Source organism: Podarcis pityusensis (assembly GCF_964106645.2).
Source record: "Podarcis pityusensis genome assembly, chromosome: 5".
NCBI classification, from domain to species: Eukaryota; Metazoa; Chordata; class Lepidosauria; order Squamata; family Lacertidae; genus Podarcis; species Podarcis pityusensis.
The window spans coordinates 38,193,709-38,215,343 of record NC_138032.1 but is presented as its reverse complement, the minus strand read 5'-3'; the positions used below and the strand labels follow the sequence as shown (position 1 = coordinate 38,215,343).

Sequence of the window (21,635 nt, the reverse complement as noted above, 5' to 3'; positions counted from 1 at the left end):
ATGCTTATACTATGTTAAAGTGTGCATATAAATACATGTATTGGTGAGAAAAATATATGAAAGTGCATTATATTACAGAAATCACTTTGAAATAAATGTGTATATGAGGAAAAATTGCATAAAACAATGTGCATATTAGGAGAAATGTGCAGTAAAATGTTACCGAATTTTCATTAGGACTTTTTTTAAAAATGCAAATGTGTGCTATATGTGGAGAAATGAAGATTGGAAAAACAAAAAATGGAGAGAAGCCAGAACCAACACTTTCATTCATCTCTGGTCCATGTGATATCTGAAGAGAACACAGATATACCGAAACAATGAGAAACCCGGTGGAACACTAATAATCCAGCCATCTGTGGGGATTTTATTATTTTATTTTTTTTCAAAATGTCTATGCCACTTGCAGATTAACAAAACTTCCAGGGTAATAGTCGTTAAAACAATTTCAGATAGCTATAGATATCACTTAACAATGATGGAACTGTAAAAAACCTAAAGAGAGTAATAAAAACTAGCAGCAAGCAATAAAATTTATTGGATTAAAACCAGCTGCCATGTTGGAAAGGCTGACTAAATAAAAATGTCTGCTGCGGGAAGGACATCTAATTCAGTACCAGGCAAGGCTCTCTGGGGAGAACATACGATGTGTGGGCTGCCAGAAGGACCAGGGAAAGGGGTGGGACCTCTTTCTTCTGTCATCACCAACCTCATTTCAGAAGGCAGAGGGATTTTTAAGTAGGGATGGGAGAGAAATTTGATTCAGCTTGCATTTAAATGTAGAATTACCTAATTCACACTTCTCCAGATTTTGCAGCGCAGTTCTCCAGGCAAGTAATATGTACAAAAATGCACATACCAGGGCAAATTGTGCATATAAATTCATATTTCAGTAGCATACAAAAATGCATAGGTGAAAATGCTTTGCAAAAATGTGTATATTAGGCAAAACTGCATACAAAATGTGTATTTAGGAGAAATTTGCACTAAAATGCTGCTATGTTTTCAGGACGACTTTAGAAAGTAATAATCACAAGCTGATGTAGAAATATGGAGAACTGAACTTAAAACTGGACAAATGAGATAATGAAATTGATGTATTTGGCCATCCCTAATTTTAAGCAGGGGCCTCCAATTATCACCTTAGCAATCATACCGGTTCATATAAAAGAAAACCATATTCCAGATATCTGGGCCCCAGACTATTTAGGGGTTTAAAAGGGAAGCATCACCACTTTGAATTGTGCCTGAAAATGGCCTATCAGCCACATTAGTTTAAAAACTGGAGAGATACCTAGAGGGGTGGTTAAGTATCCCAGGAGGTTTTCAAGCAGGGGCTGTTGGGAATGCTCTGGTTTTCCTGCATTAAGGAGGGTTTTTTGACTATGAGATGTGTTCCATTTGGTTGGTTCAAGTTACAAAACCTACAGAACGGACACAGTATATCGAAACGAGGCTCAGAGCACTGTGAATCCACACACACAAATGTAACAAGTCATTGTGAGTGTGCCTTCTCTAGGAATTTACAGCTCTGTGGTCCTTAACCCCTTCATTTACTAACTAGCATAGATACTAGCATTGTTAGGTTTGACTGCCAAAACTTCCACACTTTTGCATCCCAGAAAACATGATTTGTTTCTGAGTGCATCTTTGCGACAAAACCACCTATCCCTTTCTTAATGTTTTGCGATGGTTAAAGGTCAACAATCGTTCATTTTTTAAAAAAATAATGTTTTCTTGAAATGCTTTCCATTGTAGTCAAAAAGAGTCTTTGCAAGATCAGGTAGAACAAACAGGAAATGAAGAAGACATTAGCTGAAGTGATTTATGCTGATCTTCATCTCGCACTTACAAATGATTTATTAAATTCAGATTATGACAAACAGCCTGAAGCGTACATCTCAAACTTAAAGAGAGTGAAAAGCCAAACTATTTGCACCGAAGGTGTGGGTGTGTGCTCAGGATGGGTGGCTGAAAGAGGTGTATTGGGGGAGTGCTAGAACTGGCTCTAAGGGGATAATTGGAAGATGGGGGGTCTGGCAAATTGTTTCTGAGATGCTGAGAGTACATTTAGAGAGAGAAACTAGTGCAGGAAAGCCATAAAAGGGATCCCGTTACTGTCCCAAAAGACTTATAGATGAATGAGAGGCATAGGGGAAACATTAATTCTAGACCAGGTGTGGGAATCCTTTGGGCTTCCACATGCTGCTGAACTACAGCTGTCAACCCAGCCATTGTGTTCAGTGACAAAGGATTATGGGAGTTCAGCAACATCTGGAGGTTCAGACGTTCCCCACACCTGTTCTAGGCAAATTAGGTGCTAGACACGTAGCATGCAGGGACACCATCTGTAAGTCCAGGGAATTTTGTCTCTTGCTCCCCTTTCTGAATTAGATTTCACATGCTCACTTCTCAGGAAGACTCAGAAGTCATAGCGGCCAACAGTAGATAGAGCCAGAGCCACTGATAGGCAGAGCCAACTCTTCTCCCTGCTGAGTTCCAAAGGGGGCAGCTCTGAGGAGGAAGAGGAGGAACTTGGCAGCCAGAGCCACCTCCAGGACTAGTAGTAAGAAAGAAGGCCGGGCAGGTGGGGGTTGGCTGAATGCAGATTGAGGCTGGTGGGACAGTGTCCCATTTGCCCAAGTGGATCAGCCCCCACTCCTAGCACCTCTGTTTCTGCCAGCTCACTGCTTCTAAATGTGCCCCTGAGGACATTATACTCCACGGACTGGTTGAATAGTCATTCCCTTATTTGAAGTGAAACCTATTGGAAGTGAAGGAAAATACTCACCACACTCTTACAACTACTGCACATGCGTGCTTTTTTCCTAATCTCCCTCCTCAGACAAGCAGCCAACCCAGCAGGTTTTTGTTACATACCTATGTTAAATAATGTATAGCTAGATCCTTAGTTCAAGAAAATATGGAATAGTAAGTTTTCTTAGATTACAGGGTGTGGGTTTTCCTCCACCAGTCGAAGCTTATTTCCACATTAGCTTCAGTAACAGTTTAATCCCTATCAAAGTGGCAGGGTAACCATTGCAGAAGTGTTTTATAACAAACCAATGTTAACATGGAGTAGTATACTGTTGTTTGAAAGGCAAGTGCTCCTTAATATCCGGCATTCCAGGAAGACCTAGTATGTTTGTGCATGAAATGTTGCTTTGATCTGCATCTACACTGTGGTGTATAATTCAGCCGTATACTTTCAACAAGGTCAACATAACATGAAAGTGTCATAATTTCTCTTGTGTTCCCTATTACCCTCAACGTTAATGTGGATAGTAAAAGAACAGATTAGTCAAAGAATTATTGCTCATATACCATACTTGTTCACCCATCATGTACACATTGGTGAGAAGTTGCTCCTGTGATTGCATAAAGAATAAAGGCCAGCAGCACAGGACTTATTTTGAACAGAGACTCTTTGGAACCTCTGAGCTCAGCCCTGGAATCAATGTTCAATGGCAGATTCAATAGCCCACTAACACATAGAGCAATATGAAGAGGCTGCCCCTGAGCACCTGAAAGGTAGTTTTCCCCTGTCACTGATGAGTCACAATTGCTCCCCACACATATGAAAATAGGGGCCCATGATTTTTCAAATGGGCTTAAGCCCCGTCATCAACTGAACAAAGAAAGAAAGAAAGAAAATCAATGTTGTAAGCATACCAACCATGGTCTTCCAACAACCCTGATTGATTTCATTCCCTAGTCTGTCTTCCTCTCTTTTCAGGGCTTGCTAAGGCAGCTGGTCCTGTTGCCAGGATCTGATGCTACCTCAAGGATGTGCACTGGCATGAACTTTAATCTAGCAGTGCTCTCCATCCCTAAAATTCTGCAGGATCTCCCCGTGAAACCAGCGGGCAATGGGCTGCTGAAATACCCTTACGGTCAGTAAAACAAACAAAATAGGTTTTGAGGTGCTTCCAACAACTTGCATTAGGAAACTATAGAGGAGAACAAGCTGGTTACCCTTCCAAGTGCAGAGAGAGAGCCTGGAGTTAGAGCAGATCTGGGCTGATTGACTTGCAGCAGCAGAAGGGTACGTTTCACTTTTGTCATATACCAGTAATACTATTCTGTTTCGTTTCCCCCTTCAATAAAATTGTGGGATTGATTCCTTGTAGTTAATGAACCTTTCTTCCTTGCGGACCTTTTCACTGATATACATAATATATTGCTTTAAGCTGCCCAGAAAACTTTGTATCTTAGGACAAATGCCGTTAATAAACAAAAAAATTGTACAGTGTTTCTGTTATCAAATGCAAAACAATGTTTCTTGCTTATATTTTGATGACAGCAACATATGTCTGCTTTGCTGTTTACTAGTGGAAAGGTGTCACCACAGAGAAGGCCCTGCCGGACTTCAGAGGCTGGCAAGACTCGGAGCAGAGCCTCTCCTGCAAATCTTACCATCCAGTAGTGTGTATATATATGGGAGAAGAAATTGTATACATTGTAGAAAATTATGATTCCCGTCTGCCTCAGCCACCATGGCCAGTGGTCAAGGTTGCCAAAGAGATATAATTGAGTGTTATCAGCCCACTGGTGACATTTAATTCTGAATCCTCAGATGAATTCTCCAAGTGGTTTTATGTAAAGATGTTAAAGAGCTACGAGGGACAAAATGGGACTGTGGGATTCCATAGGAAAATTCCCAAGGGGTTCAACAACAGTTCCACAGCGCAAGCTCCTAATTAAGTCAACTGTCATTGCGTTGTTTATGGTGTAATAAAACATTATACCCGGAGTGCTTCTAGATGAACTGTTCCTTTGCAGAAGATTTGGTTGTTATCACACACCACCATGGCTTGTTTATTGCCAACAAAACCACAATCTGAAGTGATGGTTTGTTGTTTTGCTTATGAATCTTGGTTTTTTTAACTATAGCTTGGTGTTATGTGTGAACCCAGCAGCCTGCCTTTACCATGGCTTATTTGGTGACTTCATCCGCTAGACCAGTGGTTCCCAACCTTTTTTTGGCCATGCCCCACCTAAGCATCTCTAAAATCCTGATGCAACCCCCACCATAACATATAATTTTTATTATTCAAAAAGTGAACTATTCACGTGGAGGAAGCCTAAAAGGCCACCCACTGTTTATAACTCATTCTCGAATCCCCCCCCCTTAAAAATCAAAGACCATACTTGTCCAGTGGCAAATGAACACAGAGAAAAACATGTTTGTAGCCAAGCATTATCTCACATAATCCAGTGCAGTTGCGTATTGATATCTATAATTGCATTTCTCGTGGTGCCAGAGCAAGTATTTATTTGCTGCTAATTTGCTTGGGTTTTTTTTTTACTGTTATCATTCAGAAGCAGACATGAAGGTGACTTTGGGGTCTCGCCCTCCCTGTACCAAAAGTGAAAGTGGTCAGTTCTGGTTTAATGCTGCTCAGAAAGGGCTATTTATATGCAACGGGGATAAATGGATTTCCTTGCTAGAAGGTAAGCCTTTCTGGGTACCGATTGATTGGTTGTATTTCTGTTCCGCTTTTCATTCAAATGAATCTCAAATCAGCTTACAAACAATAAATAATGAATTGGTTGGCCTCCGTCTGTCTCGGGAGACAATGCAGGAGTTTGCCTTTGCGGGGTGAAGTCAAACCTTTGGGGAATTACAGCACCGGCTGTGGCAGTAAAGACCAATATGGGAAAGACATGTTTTGTTGCGGCTGGGGCAGACGAGGGTGTTTGATTGTGCTGGTGCAGGTGTACCATGGCATTTCTTCTTTCTGCGCTCCTCCAAGCAGTCATTCCTCTTCTGGTCACTTTTGTGGTTGCACAACCTGAGTGCCTGTCTCCAGGTGCTGTGGTCATCCGTAAGGGATTCTTGCATGGGCGAGTTAATGTTGCCAGCCTTCATGTCATATTTCCAGACATCTTTGTAACGCAGGGTTGGTCAGCCAGCAGGCCTGGTGCCTGAAGCCAGCTCCTTGGGGATCCTGTCATCTTCTATTGTGTGTACACGACCAAGGCAGTATAGATGTCAATGAGACAGAAGTGCAAACATGCTGAGAGGGGCTCAGGCACCATGTTTAAACTGGCTTATAGGCATCTGAGCAGAGAAGCTAGATCTAAATGTGAAAGGTAAGTTTGAATAGGATCAGGGGTAAGGGAAACCAGAAGGAATGAGAGGGGAATTCAGGGCAGATAGAAGGCCCAAGGAAGAGGGTCACAGAAGGGGCAGGGAGAAGAAGATAAATTTCAGGAATGCTAATTCTGCTGGATCATTCTGCCTACAGAATCCCCTTATTAATGCCATTTGATTTCATAGTTGAAGAAAGACTGGACTATCTGGAAGAATACCAGAGTTTAGCTACAAATTCTGAAACCATGGGCATTGAGGTCTTTGTCATCCCTGACGTGGGACTCTTTGCAGCTACTGCTAATCGGTACACTCCTCCAGGGTCAGCCATCTACAAATGGACGGATGAGAAATTTGTGGCATACCAAAATATCCCCACTTACCAAGCCCAGTCCTGGAAATTCTTTACTATCGGAAAAAAGGTAAATTGTAAGTTAATTTTCAGTATTACTGGATACTCCACTATTCCCATCAGCTTTTCTCTCTAGTCTTTTTGTCACACCTCCCTTACCAGTTTCTTAACTGGCAATTAACCCCCATCTGACAGTCAACTCCCAACTGAATTGGAACCTTAAGCCATTAAGAATCTACTGTTATCCAGACCAATCGGATTAAATTAAAGTGATAATTATCTCTCTCTCTCTCCTCTGTCATAACCTGTCCTCAAGAACTACTACTATGTAGGTTTGCAACACTATGACAAATCAAGGCACTTTGATGAAGGTCACAACACATTTCCCCCTTCAAACACAAATAAATATACAGATATAGATTGAAATGGATATAGATATAATTCCTCCACACCTCCATACTGGTGTTCTTATTTATCTAGAACAGGGATGGGGGGAACTCCTTACCATTTGGCCAGCAAGGGTAGGAATTCCTTTAATTGAGAAAGGTGTATTCCTATCCACCCATCAGTTTCAACTCCCGCTTGAGCTTTTCCTTCAGAACTCTGCAGTTTGAAGCATGGAGGGGGCTGTGTTTGAAAGCGCCCTCCTACCCGCCCATCAGCTGATAAATGGTCAGCATGTGCCTTGATCAAGGCTTTCAAATGTGCCCCCCCCCGTGCTTCTTCAAACCTTCATGCTACTTCAAAGGGAAACATCACATGACATCAGTATGTCAGGTGTTGGGCAGGTGGGCAGCCCTGCCCACCTGTCAACTTTGGCTTGCCAGGGTGGGGAAGAGATCCAGCCCTCTGGCCAGAATAAATTCTCCACATTTGCTCTAGAAGAAGAGATTTGGAGCAGGCTGTGCTAGAAGACTTTAGCAGACCAAGAATCTCATACCAGAGATGTTTGGTGGCAAAGTGCAAGAGCTTTTCAAAGCTGACTTACATTGCACTGCTGTGTCTTGCTCTATTGCTATTTATGAAATATGGCTTCTGTAGCGGTTTCACTATTTTATTATAGGAAATTCTGAGAGCATTTTATGGAGTGTGCCCAATAAATATTCCAAATAAAGTATGTGTGGTTTGGGGTGGGGTGGGGGGAAGGATAGCATATTTTCGCATTTTGAGAGTTTTTCCTCTCTGGAAAAGAACCTGTTGTGCTTACAGGCCTTCAAAGTAGGCCCCCTCTGATACAATGCACCATTGACAACGTTCGTAGAACTGTTGGAAACTTCTGGAAAAGTCCTCTTTTCGTACTGCTTTCAGTTCTGCCGTCACAGCAGCTTGGATGTATGAAATGTTGGAAAATCTGTGCCCTTTCAGTGCAGATTTCAGTTTTGGAAAAAGAAAGAAATCCGATGGGGCTAGACTGGGAAAATATGGAGGGTGGGACAACTCAGTAACCTTAGTAACAATTTCACGCAGAATATATGGATTGTTCTGTGCAAGAAGAGAGACTGAGCTGTTGTAGCTTCTTGTTTTTCAGATTTTCCTTGCAGTGGCAAATTTTGAAGCAAATGAAAGGGGTCAAGAGTTTTCTGTGATTTACAAGTGGAACTACAGAAAGGAGAAATTCACTGTGTACCAGAGGATCAACACATACAGTGCTCGAGACTGGGAGGCATTCGTCATTGATGGAGAGGCCTTCCTCGCAGTGGCTAATCATAGAAAAGGTATCTAGTTGCCAATGTACAGTGACACCAATTGGCATGTGCAAAATCCCTTCCCTTTGCCATTGGACAACCAGAACCACCTGGCGTGCACCTGCTTTCCTTACATATGTTCTGTTCCTCTTAACAGCTGTGTGGCATGCATCAAGTCAACAGGTGCAACTTTTGGCATGGAAATGCCGTGATGAGGGGAAAGCTGCCCTTGATTAATTTAATCTATCTATCTAGTCTATGCCCTGCTTGCAAGACACAGAGGACAAGTACAGTGGATGCTAGGGTTGCAAACGTGATCCGTGCGGGATGCTTATTTGCAACCCACAGCATTCGCAACCCGCGTCTGTGTGTCTGTGCACGTGCGGGTTGCGATTTAGCGCTTCTGCACATGTGCAAAGCACGATTTAGCGCTTCTGTGCATGCGCAACCGCCAAAACCCGGAAGTAACCCGTTCCAGTACTTCCGGGTTTCAGCGGTCCATAACTCGAAAAAATGCAACCTGAAGCGGCTGTAACCCAAGGTATGACTGTATCTTAGATGACTTTCCAAGGGGATTAAATGAATGTGTATAGGGATAGGTCTGCCAGTCTCCACTAAACCCCTGTTCCTCGGGGGAGAGCTACTGCATGGAGGCATCTGGTTGACCACTGTGGAAAGCAGGATACTGGATTAGGTGGATCCTGGTCTCATTCATCCAGGTTTGTGTTCTTAGGAGACTCTTCCACCAAAAGTGACTCTTCAACAAAGAGAGATATTGCAAGGGATTGTTAAAGCTGCTGTCACTGTAGCTACTGCAATCAGCAGTCCAACTGACTGCAGCCTTCCCTTGTGGTGTTAATCAAGAGTTTTTGTAGGATCTATAACAGGGAAATAACGAGTTGCACTCTTCTTTCGCCCCCACCTGTCAGGGTTCAGAGGCTGCTCAGCAATTCACTTCCAAAAGCTCTGTGTCCTCTTTAAATTAATAATTCCTATTGGCTAAAACCATTTTTAAACAGTGGGTGTCTGCTTCATTTTGCACCAGCTTTTTCATATTTGCATCTGTACTGTGTTTATAGTATGTGGTTATACATATTTAGACCCTGGAAACAAATGGATGCTTTCTTGGTGTGTCAGGGCCTATGCAGTGTTAAGAGAGAGATTTTAAAAACCTGGATTTATGAAAGCAACCCTGGGGGTCCTCAATCCAGAGTGAGATTGCAACATGGCAGGATGTCGTTGTCGTTGTCATTTATTTATTTTTAACCATTTCCCCCATGTTGTTTTCCTGCTGGAAATCATCTGCTTGTGGTTTCTGTCCCCCCGCCTAAAATTGCACAGTAATGAATAGCAACTTTGTGAGGTATTTTCAGCAGGGAAATGGGTCCCCTGCTAGAGTGTGGGCCTTATCAGGTCCCCCACAAGGCCAGACTCTGGTGCTGTGCCTGGGTCCTCAGCCCAGCCCCTGAGAACAAACAACTGATTCTTAGTTTCCCACAAACAGTATGCGAAACCTTGGTTGAAAACGGGGCTGGTAGTTTAGATTTCAGGCATCTAGGTTAAAATTCTGCAACATTCCTCCAAACCATCAGAATGGTTTGTCACTTGGCATGGTTTGCACTTCACAAACTATGAGCCAAAAAGCCAAAGCCTGAACATCGCTAAGCCACAGGCTTGGGTTTGCCCAACACATCAAGGCAACTAGAGCTTCATTTAGCTCAGTGCAGCAGCAGCAGAACAATTGGGAAGGAGCACAGAAATCACAACCACCTCTCTCAGAGGCTGCACACTCACATGATTGCCCTGGGCTTAGCATGGCTTGCAAGCCTGGTCTCCAAACTACAGTGGTACCTCGGGTTACATATGCTTCAGGTTACATACGCTTCAGGTTACAGACTCCGCTAACCCAGAAATAGTACCACGGGTTAAGAACTTTGCTTCAGGATGAGAACAGAAATCGTGCTCCAGCGGCACAGTGGCAGCAGGAGGCCCCATTAGCTAAAGTGGTGCTTCAGGTTAAGAATAGTTTCAGGTTAAGAACGGACCTCCGGAACGAATTAAGTACTTAACCCGAGGTACCACTGTAAAGTGGAACCTCCTGGAAGCTTTTTGGGATCCAAAATCATTTGGAGTGCCCATGAAATGACCATATGCTGCCACCCAGTGGAGTCTGTTAACATAATCCATGGAAAGAACTGTTTTTCTAAAATGTGTTGTGTGGGAAGAAAAATTAAAATATATAGTTTCAGCCTTAGAATGAAGTAAACAGGGACAATATGGAAGTAAATGCTATTAAATCAGTCCTATTTGTACTGGGTCCCTCACTTGCTTTTGCAAAAAGGAAAATGGTGGTAGTGGTTGTGATTAAAATCTAATGCTTAGCTGACCAAATTCTTTATTTCTCATTCGTGTAATGCCTTACTCTCTTCCAAGTCCAGCCTTGCCATTAGGAAGGCCTCAGGCAGCTGATCTGAGGTGTCATTACTATATTTTTTATTATGGAGGAGGGAGAAGCTTACATCAGAGGGGATGTGGAGCATATGACCCCCCCAGCCCCATGTAGGCTTATTTATGGAATCCTATACATTCCATCCCATGCAAAAATTCCATTGTCTTTTGAAATCTTTTCAGGTGAATTGAATTATTAGCTCCCTTTTTGGTTCTTTATCTGGTCAAAAATGAGACAGTCATTTCCTTCAGCTTGTCAACAGCAACAACAAGAAGAACCCTCTCATTTGACTCTCCTTTTCAGATTAAAACCTTGAGGTCAGTCCTTGACGTCTGACATTTTTTCTTCCTTAGGGAATAACCACAATATAGACAGTGTCATATACAGGTGGAACGCCAGGACAGGCCTTTTTGAAACCAACCAGACCATTCCTACCTCGGGAGCCTACGACTGGGAATTTTTCAGCATTGGGCCTTATTCCTTCCTCGTGGTGGCCAACACATTTAATGGAACATCCACCACAATCAACTCTCACATCTACATTTGGCTCAGTGGAGCCTTCCAGCTCTTCCAGTCAATACTGGTAAGATATTGAGTAGGAAAAACCAATGTAGTTGTTTGATTGCTTGGGCAATGTATTTTGCTCTGAACACCACAGTGGATATACCCTATATAAGCATAGGGTAGGTGGGTGTGCTGATTTTTATACATAGTTCTGTATTCATGAAGCTGCACTGAATGCTGCCACTGCCACCAAAATGACATAGCCAAAGATTTCCCTTCCATTCATATATGTCAGTGCTGAAGTCTGTTGCACACAGGTAATGAAAACTGTACATGCAGATGTGACTGCAGATCAGGGGGATGCAAGTATAGATGTGCATTGTGCAATCTATTGTCTGTATCCCCCTCATAGTGCAGGTTGTCTTGAGTCACCATATACCAACTTTTGTGTTACTTGTTTTAATGGGACTGCAAAATAAAAGTGTGGGGTCATCCTTCCTTGATTTATTTTTCCCTTAGTGCTGATCAGCAGCATCACTGAGTATGCTAATTGGTCATATTAGCATATGTTAATATGCACAGTTACAGCTGTGTGTGTTTTTAAGTTCTGTTGGAATCTGTAACATTAGAGATTAAGTTCATTGGGGGACGGGTAAATGGCAAATAAAATCATGCTTGAATTCAGCTCCTCCCCCTCCCCCTCCCCCGCAACCTGATGCCCTCCAGATGTTTTGGACTGTAACTACCATAATGGCTGGAGCTGATAGGAACTGAAGTCTCCGACATTGAAAAGTTGGCATTTTTTAACTTCTTCAAATGTAATGGGTTTTTCTCTGTCCCATCCTGAGCTTGGCTAGCCATCTGCTGGGACTTATGAGCCACCCCAGTCAGCAGCTGTTGCTTGAATGAGTTTGCTAAAGTGTTTGAAGGCAAAAAAGAGCAGGTTGTCTAAGGCAGGCAATAAAGTAGCAAGATAGGGCATGCTGCCCGTCCTGATGTCAGGGTGAGCTCACCCTCAGGCCACTTCAGTTCAGATGAAGGGAGTTGCTACTTCCCTGTTCTCCACCTGCTGCCCGTGGTCTCAGGAATCACTTGGATCTCCTTCCTGGCTCCTGCTCCCTTTGGGCCTCCATGCTTCATCATGCGCAGTTCCTTCCCACAAGTCCCTCTGCTCCTGTGTTACTACTGAGGCACATCTCAGTCACCGTGGCAACCAGGCCAGCTTCCCAGCTGGAGATGGCAGCTGTGGTGGAGAGCATTCTGGTTGCCATGGCAATGTCACAGCTGTTCTTGGTCTTGCCATTCTGCAGTGTTCATCCCGCTGGCCCGGAGAGAGACACTTTTGGCCTCACCTTCCTCTTTCCATGAGGCAATTGAGGTCACCACTGCTGAGCCTCACAAAAAAATGGCAGCGCTTGGGCCAGAGGCTCAGGCAAGTGGGGAGCAGCAAGATACAGGAGGGGCTGATACAGTTCCTTCTCTGAAGCCAACAAAAATCCTTCATGGAATAATGCTTTAGGAATCATTCCTTGTGATGGAAAGCTATTGGAAAATGCTTCACTGGGATAAAAAATGCACATGGATTTTTCTGGCAAGCAAGCTGCCTCCGGGACTCTTAAATCTGCATCCATACAGCAGTTTATTCCATTTCCCATTACCCTAATTGTTCATTTCTGCATTATATTTGAACTTCCACACAATGAAAAAGCCACTTCCAGGAACATAGAGCAAGTTCATAGATCGTTTCCATGTTATTTGCAAGCAGGGTTTTTTTTTCCTGGAAGCAAATTACATGGAGATGGGTGCTATACTTGCACTGTAGATTTCCCGAAGGGCTTGCTTTTAATGCCATGTGAAAGCTCAAATTAACAGTTAGGGAAATGGAATAAACTGCTGTGTGAATGCAGTCAAGTTCCAGTCTCAAGGAACTTTGAAGAACCTACATGGATTTTCAGCTTTGGCACAATATTTTCTGGCTACATTCCTTCATAAATACATAGAAAACTGCTCTACACTGAGCCAGACCTTTGGTCCATTTAGCTCAGTGCTTTTAGCATCAGCTTTCCAGGATTTCAGAGAGGAAGCTTTTCCCATTCTTACCTGAATCTGCCAGGGGTTGAGCCAGACACTTTCTTCAGGCAAAGAAAATGCTCTTCCACTGAGCTACAGCCTACGAAGTATTGCAACGGAGGAAAGACCATTGCCTTGTTGAGACCACCCTCAGATCAGTGTAGATGTTCAGCAAAGGCAACCCTATTTCACGTGCGCTATGTTAGAAAATGGGTGGGTTTGCATGCACCATTTAACACAGCTCTGGAAATTGTGGTACTAGTTAAGAGCAGAGGACTGTGTTACATTTGTCCCTAGTAGGGCTGCTACTAAGATAATATCCTAGTGCAAGGGAATGTATGAAATAAGAGAGCAGGAAGAAGCATTTGCCAGACATTCTGCTAGCAATATTTCCAATGGAACCCAGCTGTGCAGGAAGCAGAATGGAACGTGGTTTTGCATTCTTCATAATTGTGAACACCAGGGGGTTTCCAAGTAAAAACCAAGTGAGTGAACAGGCTGACATATCTGGAAAGCTTTCTAAAATTGGGACCCACACCAGACCTTCCTTCTCACTGCTAACTAACTGCTAGGTCTGCTTCTGCAAGAGTTACGTGGCTACTCAAACCCTCTTGTACGCCAGGCTGCAGGGGAGAAACGTCATTCCTAGAGCAGGAAGAAAGAAATGGCTTTTGAATGAGAGTGGCAGGGGAAGAGGGTAGCCCATTTTAATTTTGGTAGAATTTTCCTTTTTAAAAGGTGATATGAGCACTAATATGGAAAAGAAGAAAAGCATTCACCTTTTAAAAAACACACCAAAAATGGGGGGTGGGGGGAAACCCAAGCAAAAAATGCTTCCAAAATGGCTTGGGCATTTGGTGGATAGATTGGCGGTTGGAGTTTTCTTTTATTTTCATGAGCAGAGGTCACAGGAACTGGGCAATAAGTGCCTGTGGCAGTATCCCAATCACCTTACACCAGGGATGGGTAGCCTTTGGCTCTTCATAGCTTCATGGCTGGGGCTGGTAGGAGTCCAGTTGGAGTCCAGTTGGAAAGCTGCAAGTTTCCCATCTCAGGCTTACACACACTACCCTCAGCCTTTATTAAGAGAGAGAAGAATCAGGTATGCAAGCAGTTGTGGTTTGTCATTCAATTACTGGCAAAATCAGCGTTCAAAGTCCAGCTTGAAAGGATGATGTCTGCACTGCTTGCCACCAAAAGGTTATGACAGTGGTGTTAATAAAAATCTTACTATATGTAGAAGCCCTTAATGCAGGAATGGGGAACCTTTTTCAGCCTAAGGGCCACATTCACTCACGGGTCAGCTTCTGGGGGCCACATACCAGTGGTGGGTGTGGCCACAGGCAAAAAGTAGGTGGAGCAACAGTGTGGTTCTTGCCTTTGCACAGTCCATGTACATGAGATGTTCTACATACATCTCTCCATCCAGACACAATTCAAGGACATATTCTAGCAAGGCAAAAACTCTCAAGGATGGGATGGAGCAAGGCCAGAGTGGGGCATGGCCTGGAGAGGGTGAACAGCCTAGATAGCACCTTAAGGCCTAGACAGAGTGGCCTACAGGGCTGAATTTGGCCCCCAAGCCTGAGGTTTCCCACCCCTGCTTTAATGGAACTGATGTGCATATGCTGAATGGCTTCCCGGCGGGGAAGTTGAGGTCTGGATTATTCTCCTCCATGTATTGTGTTGGATGCATTCTTCTGCAGTTGCTGCTCATTTTCTGAAAAGCTTTTCTTCACGCCTTCTCTTTTGGTCTAGACTTTTGGTGCTGCTGATTGGGAAGTCTTCCAGATCCAAGACAGGGTCTTCCTCGCTCTGGCGAACAGCTATGACAGTACAATTGTTGCCCCAAACAACAGCTTTGCCATCAATTCTTCCATCTACGAGCTTAACATCACTGCACAGATGTTTGTCAAGTTCCAGGACATTCTTACCTACAGGTGACCCCTTTTATGTATTGCTGAAAACACCAGCATTGTGTCATTTTAATAATGGAATGTGTTTCGGTCTACCAGAATGTTTTGATTCTTTTTTTAAAAAATTGTAAGACTGCAGTCTAAAATGTGTTCTTAAATTGATCTAGGTGGTCAATGTATCATAGAAAGATGAAAATGCTCACTTCTCTTAAAAGAGTCTGATTTGGGGAAATGATTTAAAAAATGTATTCTAAATAGTAAATGGTAAGAGGATGTTTTCCCAGGCAGTTATCCCATTGTTGTAATCCCTTCTTGTTTGGTTGGTTTCTTCTGCAGTGCTGTGGATTGGGAGTTCTTTTCAGTTGGAGAAGATAACTTTTTGGTGGTAGCAAATTCATTTGATGGTGTGACCTTTGCTGTAAACAGCATTATTTACAGGTAAGTAGGTGCACAACCCCCGAAGTGTCATAGCTTGAGTCATACTTGATTATTTTCATAGTGAATGAAAGTGGAACTGGTAAAAAAGGTAGGTAAAGGTAAAGGATCCCTGGACAGTTAAGTCCAGTCAAAGGCAACTATGGGGTTGCAGCACTCATCTCACTTTCAGGCCGAGGGAGCCGGTGTTTGTCCACAGACAGTTTTCCAGGTCATGTGACCAGCATGACTAAACTACTACTGGCGCACAGAGAACCTTGACAAGTGCCAGAGCACATGGAAAGGCCATTTACCTTCCTGCCGCAGCGGTACCTATTTATCTACTTGCACTGGCATGCTTTTGAACTGCTAGGTTGGCAGGAGCTGGGACAGAGCAATGGGAGCTCACCCTGTTGAGGGTTCAAACTGCTGACCTTCCAAGAGGCTCAGTGGTTTAGACCACAGCGCCACCTTATGATGGTAACTAATATAGGAAGGAAAATCAATCTGATCTCAACCTGTAGGGTCGTGTTATTGTAAGGGTCTGGGTGCAAATGGATTTTGTTTAGTCGTTTAGTCGTGTCCGACTCTTCGTGACCCCATGGACCAGAGCACGCCAGGCACTCCTGTCTTCCACTGCCTCCCGCAGCTTGGTCAGACTCATGTTCGTAGCTTCGAGAACACTGTCCAACCATCTCGTCCTCTGTCGTCCCCTTCTCCTTGTGCCCTCCATCTTTCCCAACATCAGGGTCTTTTCTAGGGAGTCTTCTCTTTTCATGAGGTGGCCAAAGTATTGGAGTCTTAGCTTCAGGATCTGTCCTTCCAGTGAGCACTCAGGGCTGATTTCCTTAAGAATGGATGCATTTGATCTTCTTGCAGTCCATGGGACTCTCAAGAGTCTCCTCCAGCACCATAATTCAAAAGCATCAATTCTTCGGCGATCAGCCTTCTTGATGGTCCAGCTTTCACTTCCATACATCACTACTGGGAAAACCATGGCTTTCACTATACGGACCTTTGTTGGCAAGGTGATGTCTCTGCTTTTTAAGATGCTGTCTAGGTTTGCCATCGCCTTTCTCCCAAGGAGCAGGCGCCTTTTAATTTCGTGACTGCTGTCACCATCTGCAGTGATCATGGAGCCCAAGAAAGTAAAATCTTTCACTGCCTCCATTTCTTCCCCTTCTATTTGCCAGGAGGTGATGGGCCCAGTGGCCATGATCTTCGTTTTTTTGATGTTGAGCTTCAGACCATATTTTGCGCTCTCCTCTTTCACCCTCATTGAAAGGTTCTTTAATTCCTCCTCACTTTCTGCCATCAAGGTTGTGTCATCTGCATATCTGAGGTTGTTGATATTTCTTCCGGCAATCTTAATTCCAGTTTGGGATTATCCAGCCCAGCCTTTCACATGATGAATTCTGCATATAAGTTAAATAAGCAGGGAGACAATATACAGCCTTGGCATACTCCTTTCCCAGTTTTGAACCAATCAGTTGTTCTATATCCAGTTCTAACTGTAGCTTCTTGTCCCACATAGAGATTTCTCAGGAGACAGATGAGGTGATCAGGCACTCCCATTTCTTTAAGAACTTGGTGCAAATGGATATGCATATGTAAATACCATGGATCAAATATCACAGGCAGAATTTTCTTTTCACCTGCTTAGGTCACATAAAACAAAATGCACTCTTCTCTCACATTCTACTTGGAATAATTAAAGGGTATACATGTGTGCACTAGCCCTCAATATATTGAAACACCAGATCCAGGAACTATCCCAGGAGCTCGTCACTGGATACCACTGTTGATTAGTTAATATTTACCCTTTAAGTACAATTTCCCAGACTGCTGAGAACCCATGCTACCTGCCCGCAACACACTCTGCTACCTGTTACATATTTCAGAAGCTTTTCCAGGAGGATATAAAATCCACCTCCTCTATTAAGTCAGCTACTTTATGAAAGAATGAAACTAGGTCAGTCTGGCATCATTTGTTCTCAATAAAACCATGTGAACTGTTAATGATCACTCGTTTGTTCTATTCAGTAACAGATGTACTGGTTTTTTTATTGTTTCCTCCACTTGAGATTAAATCCAAACCAATCAGCTCTACTTCCCTGGGTTTTATTCTTTCCATTAAAAAAAGGCATGATGTTTGATCTTCTCCATTCCTCTGGGACTAGCCAGACCAACCCAGTTTCCTTTTTGATCACACAACCAAAAAAGGAGAGCATAGCTGATGCATGTCCTCTGGGAGAAAGGATATGACTTGCAACAACTTGCTATGAAGACTGGCCTTGTGCATTGTATTGGAAACCTTAAGTGGAAGTGAATGGCCCTAAAATTATATCTGAATACTGTCAAGCAATAGCAGCCATCCAGTATTGGATTCTGGACTTGATTGTGCAGTCCTGGAGAGGAGGGATATGCAGTCAGGAGTGGGTGTGCACAGAGGATGCTGCACATGCAATTCATTCCCTAATACAACTGTTAGGACTGTTTTTCTTCCCTTCTGCCCCTCCCACTCCCTCTCAGGAATCGGCAGTAAATCACGGTGTAGGAAAGTCAAAAGGCAATGTAGCCCCACCTATGTAGCCCTGCTGGCTACCACAGCTCAGTCTATTACCCTCAATTTGTGCCCACAGTACATTTCCCTTCCTAAGCCAATAGCACTACCATGCGAATCTCTGAAAGCCACATAAGTTTGTACAATAGGCTACATGCAGAAGTCACCTCTGAAAGCCAGAGGTGAGGAGCTTTAGGCTTAGGGGCCAAAAATGGCCCTCTGAGCCTCTCTGTTTAACTCTTGGGGCCAGCTCACCCCTTCATCCCAGCCTATGCCTCCTCTCATGAAGCCACACCAGCTCACTGACCGTGCTCCACACACTTCTCAAGTGCTTTTGCCTGGCCAGGACATGTCATTGAATTGTGGCGATACCTCTTGCTTACCTGAATGCTGGCTGGGGAGATGTGCTTTCTTTGTAAATCTACATTTGATCCACTGTACGAAGGAAGAGACACACATCTGCTACACCACTCGCATGCGTCCCCCAGAAGGGAATGTGGCCCCTGGGTGGAAAATAGTTTCCCACACTTGCTTTCAAGTGCTGCCTTACGGCACAATGCCAGTGACCCCTTCAAATATCAAATATGATACAGTTATACTGGGTGTTAGGAGCGTGTCTGCTATCTATAACGTAGGCTCTTTGAACTGGTGTTAAAGGAGCGCATTTCCTCACTAGACCTTTTTCTGAATGGGAAAGCTGTTTGAAGGCAGTGGGGTAAAACGGATCCTGTGAGGTTGGTGATCATGAGCATTGAGTAACTCTTTTCTCTCTCTACTGCAGATGGCAAGGATATGAAGGCTTTGTAGCTGTTCACCGTCTTCCAACGTTTGGCTGTAGGGATTGGGAAGCTTTCACTACTGCAGCTGGCTCTTACCTCATGTATTCAAGTGCAAAAGAACCACTATCCAGGGTGCTGAAGCTGAAAACCTTTTGATCTGGACAGGGGTGCTTTGATTTGCTGCAAACAAGTGGGCAAGTCTGGACTTGTGAGGAACTACTTTGGCTACTCAGGGCTAGGATCAGGAATGCTGTACCAAAGAGTCACTGCCATGAATGCCAGAGATGCCCAGGTTGCCTCTCTGGATTAGGCTGAGTATGAGGCTGCTCAGGATTAGATTTCAAACCTGTTTTCCAATACCTGGAATGAGCTAGGAATATACATAACCTGGAGCTGGCCAGTGATATTAGTGAGTACAGTAACCTTGATTTCTCTCTCTCTCTGACATACCCACACCATCCATGCAAGACAAACACATGCCTACTTCCAGGAGCTGCTAATATAATCCACAATCCCGTGGGCAACAGAAACTAGAAGATGGCTTTAGCACATTATGGGCTACTGACCCTCAATTTAGCAATATGGAACAAATATAAGCATTTGGGTTCACTCCTTCCAGATTCCAGATGAATGCTTCCACTGCCATGTCACTTTATGGGAAGAGCTTCAGTGTGCACCATTTTGGCATATTCCAACCCACTGTGAGCCTCTGTGGATATTGCTGGATCCCTGAGAAAGATCCCAGAAGAACAGAAAGAAGATTCCTTAGGATATGGATACGCTGTATGTAGCTTGAGAGCTTTATGCTACAGCAAAGACCCAGCTGTTGTTTTTTCAAAGCTATTAAACCAGTTCAGGCAATTATTTATGGCTCTGGATTTTAGGAGTTCAAGGGGAAATATCTGAGCCTTGCTGATAAAATCTGAAGCCCAATTACTCCCTGAATACAAAGTACTGCAGTCCACACCAGAGAAGATGCACAACCCATACTGGCTTGGGGCGTCGTCATGCCAACAGTTGCACAGACCAGTGGGCTATGGTGAAAGCCCTGACCTTACAAAGTGATCTGTACATTAGTCTTCCACACTTTCAGCATAACTACAAGGAATGGAAAGTCAGATGTATTCTTGTTATGTTTAGGCTTTATGAACAGCTGTTGTGGATTTCACAAAATGGTGATTATTGACATTTGGGAAGCCATTAGTACCTTGTCATGTGGATCTGTGACACTTCTCTAGTAAGCTCTACCCCATTTTCATTGGTGCTTTCTCAGTCTTTGCTTACATGTTAGCCTGTGAATAATCCCCCAAAATATAACTAATTCTTGTTATTGCAAAGGATTTCAAATCATTCTCTATACATGATATGTTTATATTGTATGAATTGCTACTATTGACAATAGCAGTTCTTATAGGGAGGTGGAATTATTATTTATTATCCAAAGAATATTTGCAATTTTGAAAGTAGCACCCAATAAAATTGACGGAGTGACTTTGATAACCTCAGGGGTTCTGCTTCAGGGCTTATTTTTTGTTAGCACTGTAGACCCAAACACCCATCTTAGCTGAAATAAGTGAACAAATGCGGTTCCAGTTGCCATAACTCTCTAGGTCCACATTACCTGGCTACCAGACTTACCTAAGTTAGGTTCAGCTTTGTTTGCAAAAACACACTGAAGTAACGAAACATAAAATATGACTGCTGATTTTTACTACTACTTTGCATAATGCACGATTAATTTATGGAATTCACTGCTCCAGATTGTGGCTTTGGCCACTAGGACAAGTCTCAAAGGGGATTAGAGATGAGAACCTTTTACAGGGTCTGGAATGTGCTTATAATGCAGCCTACAAGGTGCAAGAAGAATGAGTGAAGGAATCCCATTCCAAAGCATCCTATGCAATCACAACTCCTAGTGAGATGTTCTTGACCACTTATGTCAATGTGACATCACTCTCCTGTGCAAAGGTCCCCCTCCCTTCCATCACTTTCACCATCTATATATTCCCTTCTCCTACATATTGCTTGCTTCTTGGAATTAATGCAGTTTTTAATTTGTTCATCCTAAATAAGAATATATATATGCTGATCTATGATTTTATAGATAGGTTTAACTAATCTGGTATGTTCAGCCCAGGCTAAAACTAAAAAATAAAATGGTTGTGTTCCTTACCAAGCCCAGGAGGGGGCAATGAAGGAGAATGTTGCAAAGGATGCTGTTAACAGTATGAAGGGGACTAAGCCAGTTAGTGGGGGTTTTAGTAATAGCATTTTCTAGGTAGGTCTTTTGGGCAATATAACCCTCATGTAGGAAATATGTGGTGTGTGTGAAGCAGTCTGAGGAAATGTTTGCCCTGTTCCTCCCATACCAGGCAAAACAAACAGCAGCAAGCCTGACTTTACTGTACTAGTAAGTGTACACTTAACCAGCAACAATGTAAGTCTATTTTATCTGTCTAAAACAGGGAGCCTACATGCTGCCCTCCAGATGTTGCTATGTTGCAGCTTCCCTAACCCTCAGCCATCATGGCCAGGGATGATGGCAGTTGTAGTCCAACACATCTGGATGGCACACCACTGGCTACTCTGGACATACACCAATATTCCAGCTGGGAATGGCTGTCTAGGGTCTCATGGAAGTTTTTCTGACCATCAGCTGTTACCTGATACTTTTAACCGGAGGTAGCAGAGATTTAATCTTGTACCTTCTGCATTCAGAGCAGGGGCTGTTATCGGTGAGTTGTGATCTCTAAAGTCAGTCAGAAAGCTGCTCCTGGTTCTCTGACCTAGATGATGTCACCTGTTTGTT

General features: G+C 43.4%; 1 protein-coding gene across 2 annotated transcripts in view; it reads left to right on the top strand.

Moving 5' to 3' along the window:
• Positions 1-20,331, top strand: part of TSPEAR (thrombospondin type laminin G domain and EAR repeats) — a 36,624-nt gene extending 16,293 nt beyond the window's left edge. For both annotated transcript variants that reach the window (XM_081007295.1, XM_081007296.1), the window contains 8 exons: positions 3,737-3,893; positions 5,323-5,454; positions 6,284-6,516; positions 7,975-8,161; positions 10,934-11,163; positions 14,913-15,094; positions 15,407-15,508; positions 18,829-20,331. In XM_081007295.1, coding sequence (XP_080863421.1) covers positions 3,737-3,893; positions 5,323-5,454; positions 6,284-6,516; positions 7,975-8,161; positions 10,934-11,163; positions 14,913-15,094; positions 15,407-15,508; positions 18,829-18,982 — 1,377 coding nt within the window. In that variant the 3' untranslated portion in view covers positions 18,983-20,331. The remainder of the gene's footprint in view (positions 1-3,736; positions 3,894-5,322; positions 5,455-6,283; positions 6,517-7,974; positions 8,162-10,933; positions 11,164-14,912; positions 15,095-15,406; positions 15,509-18,828) is intronic.
• Positions 20,332-21,635: the final 1,304 nt, after the last annotated feature.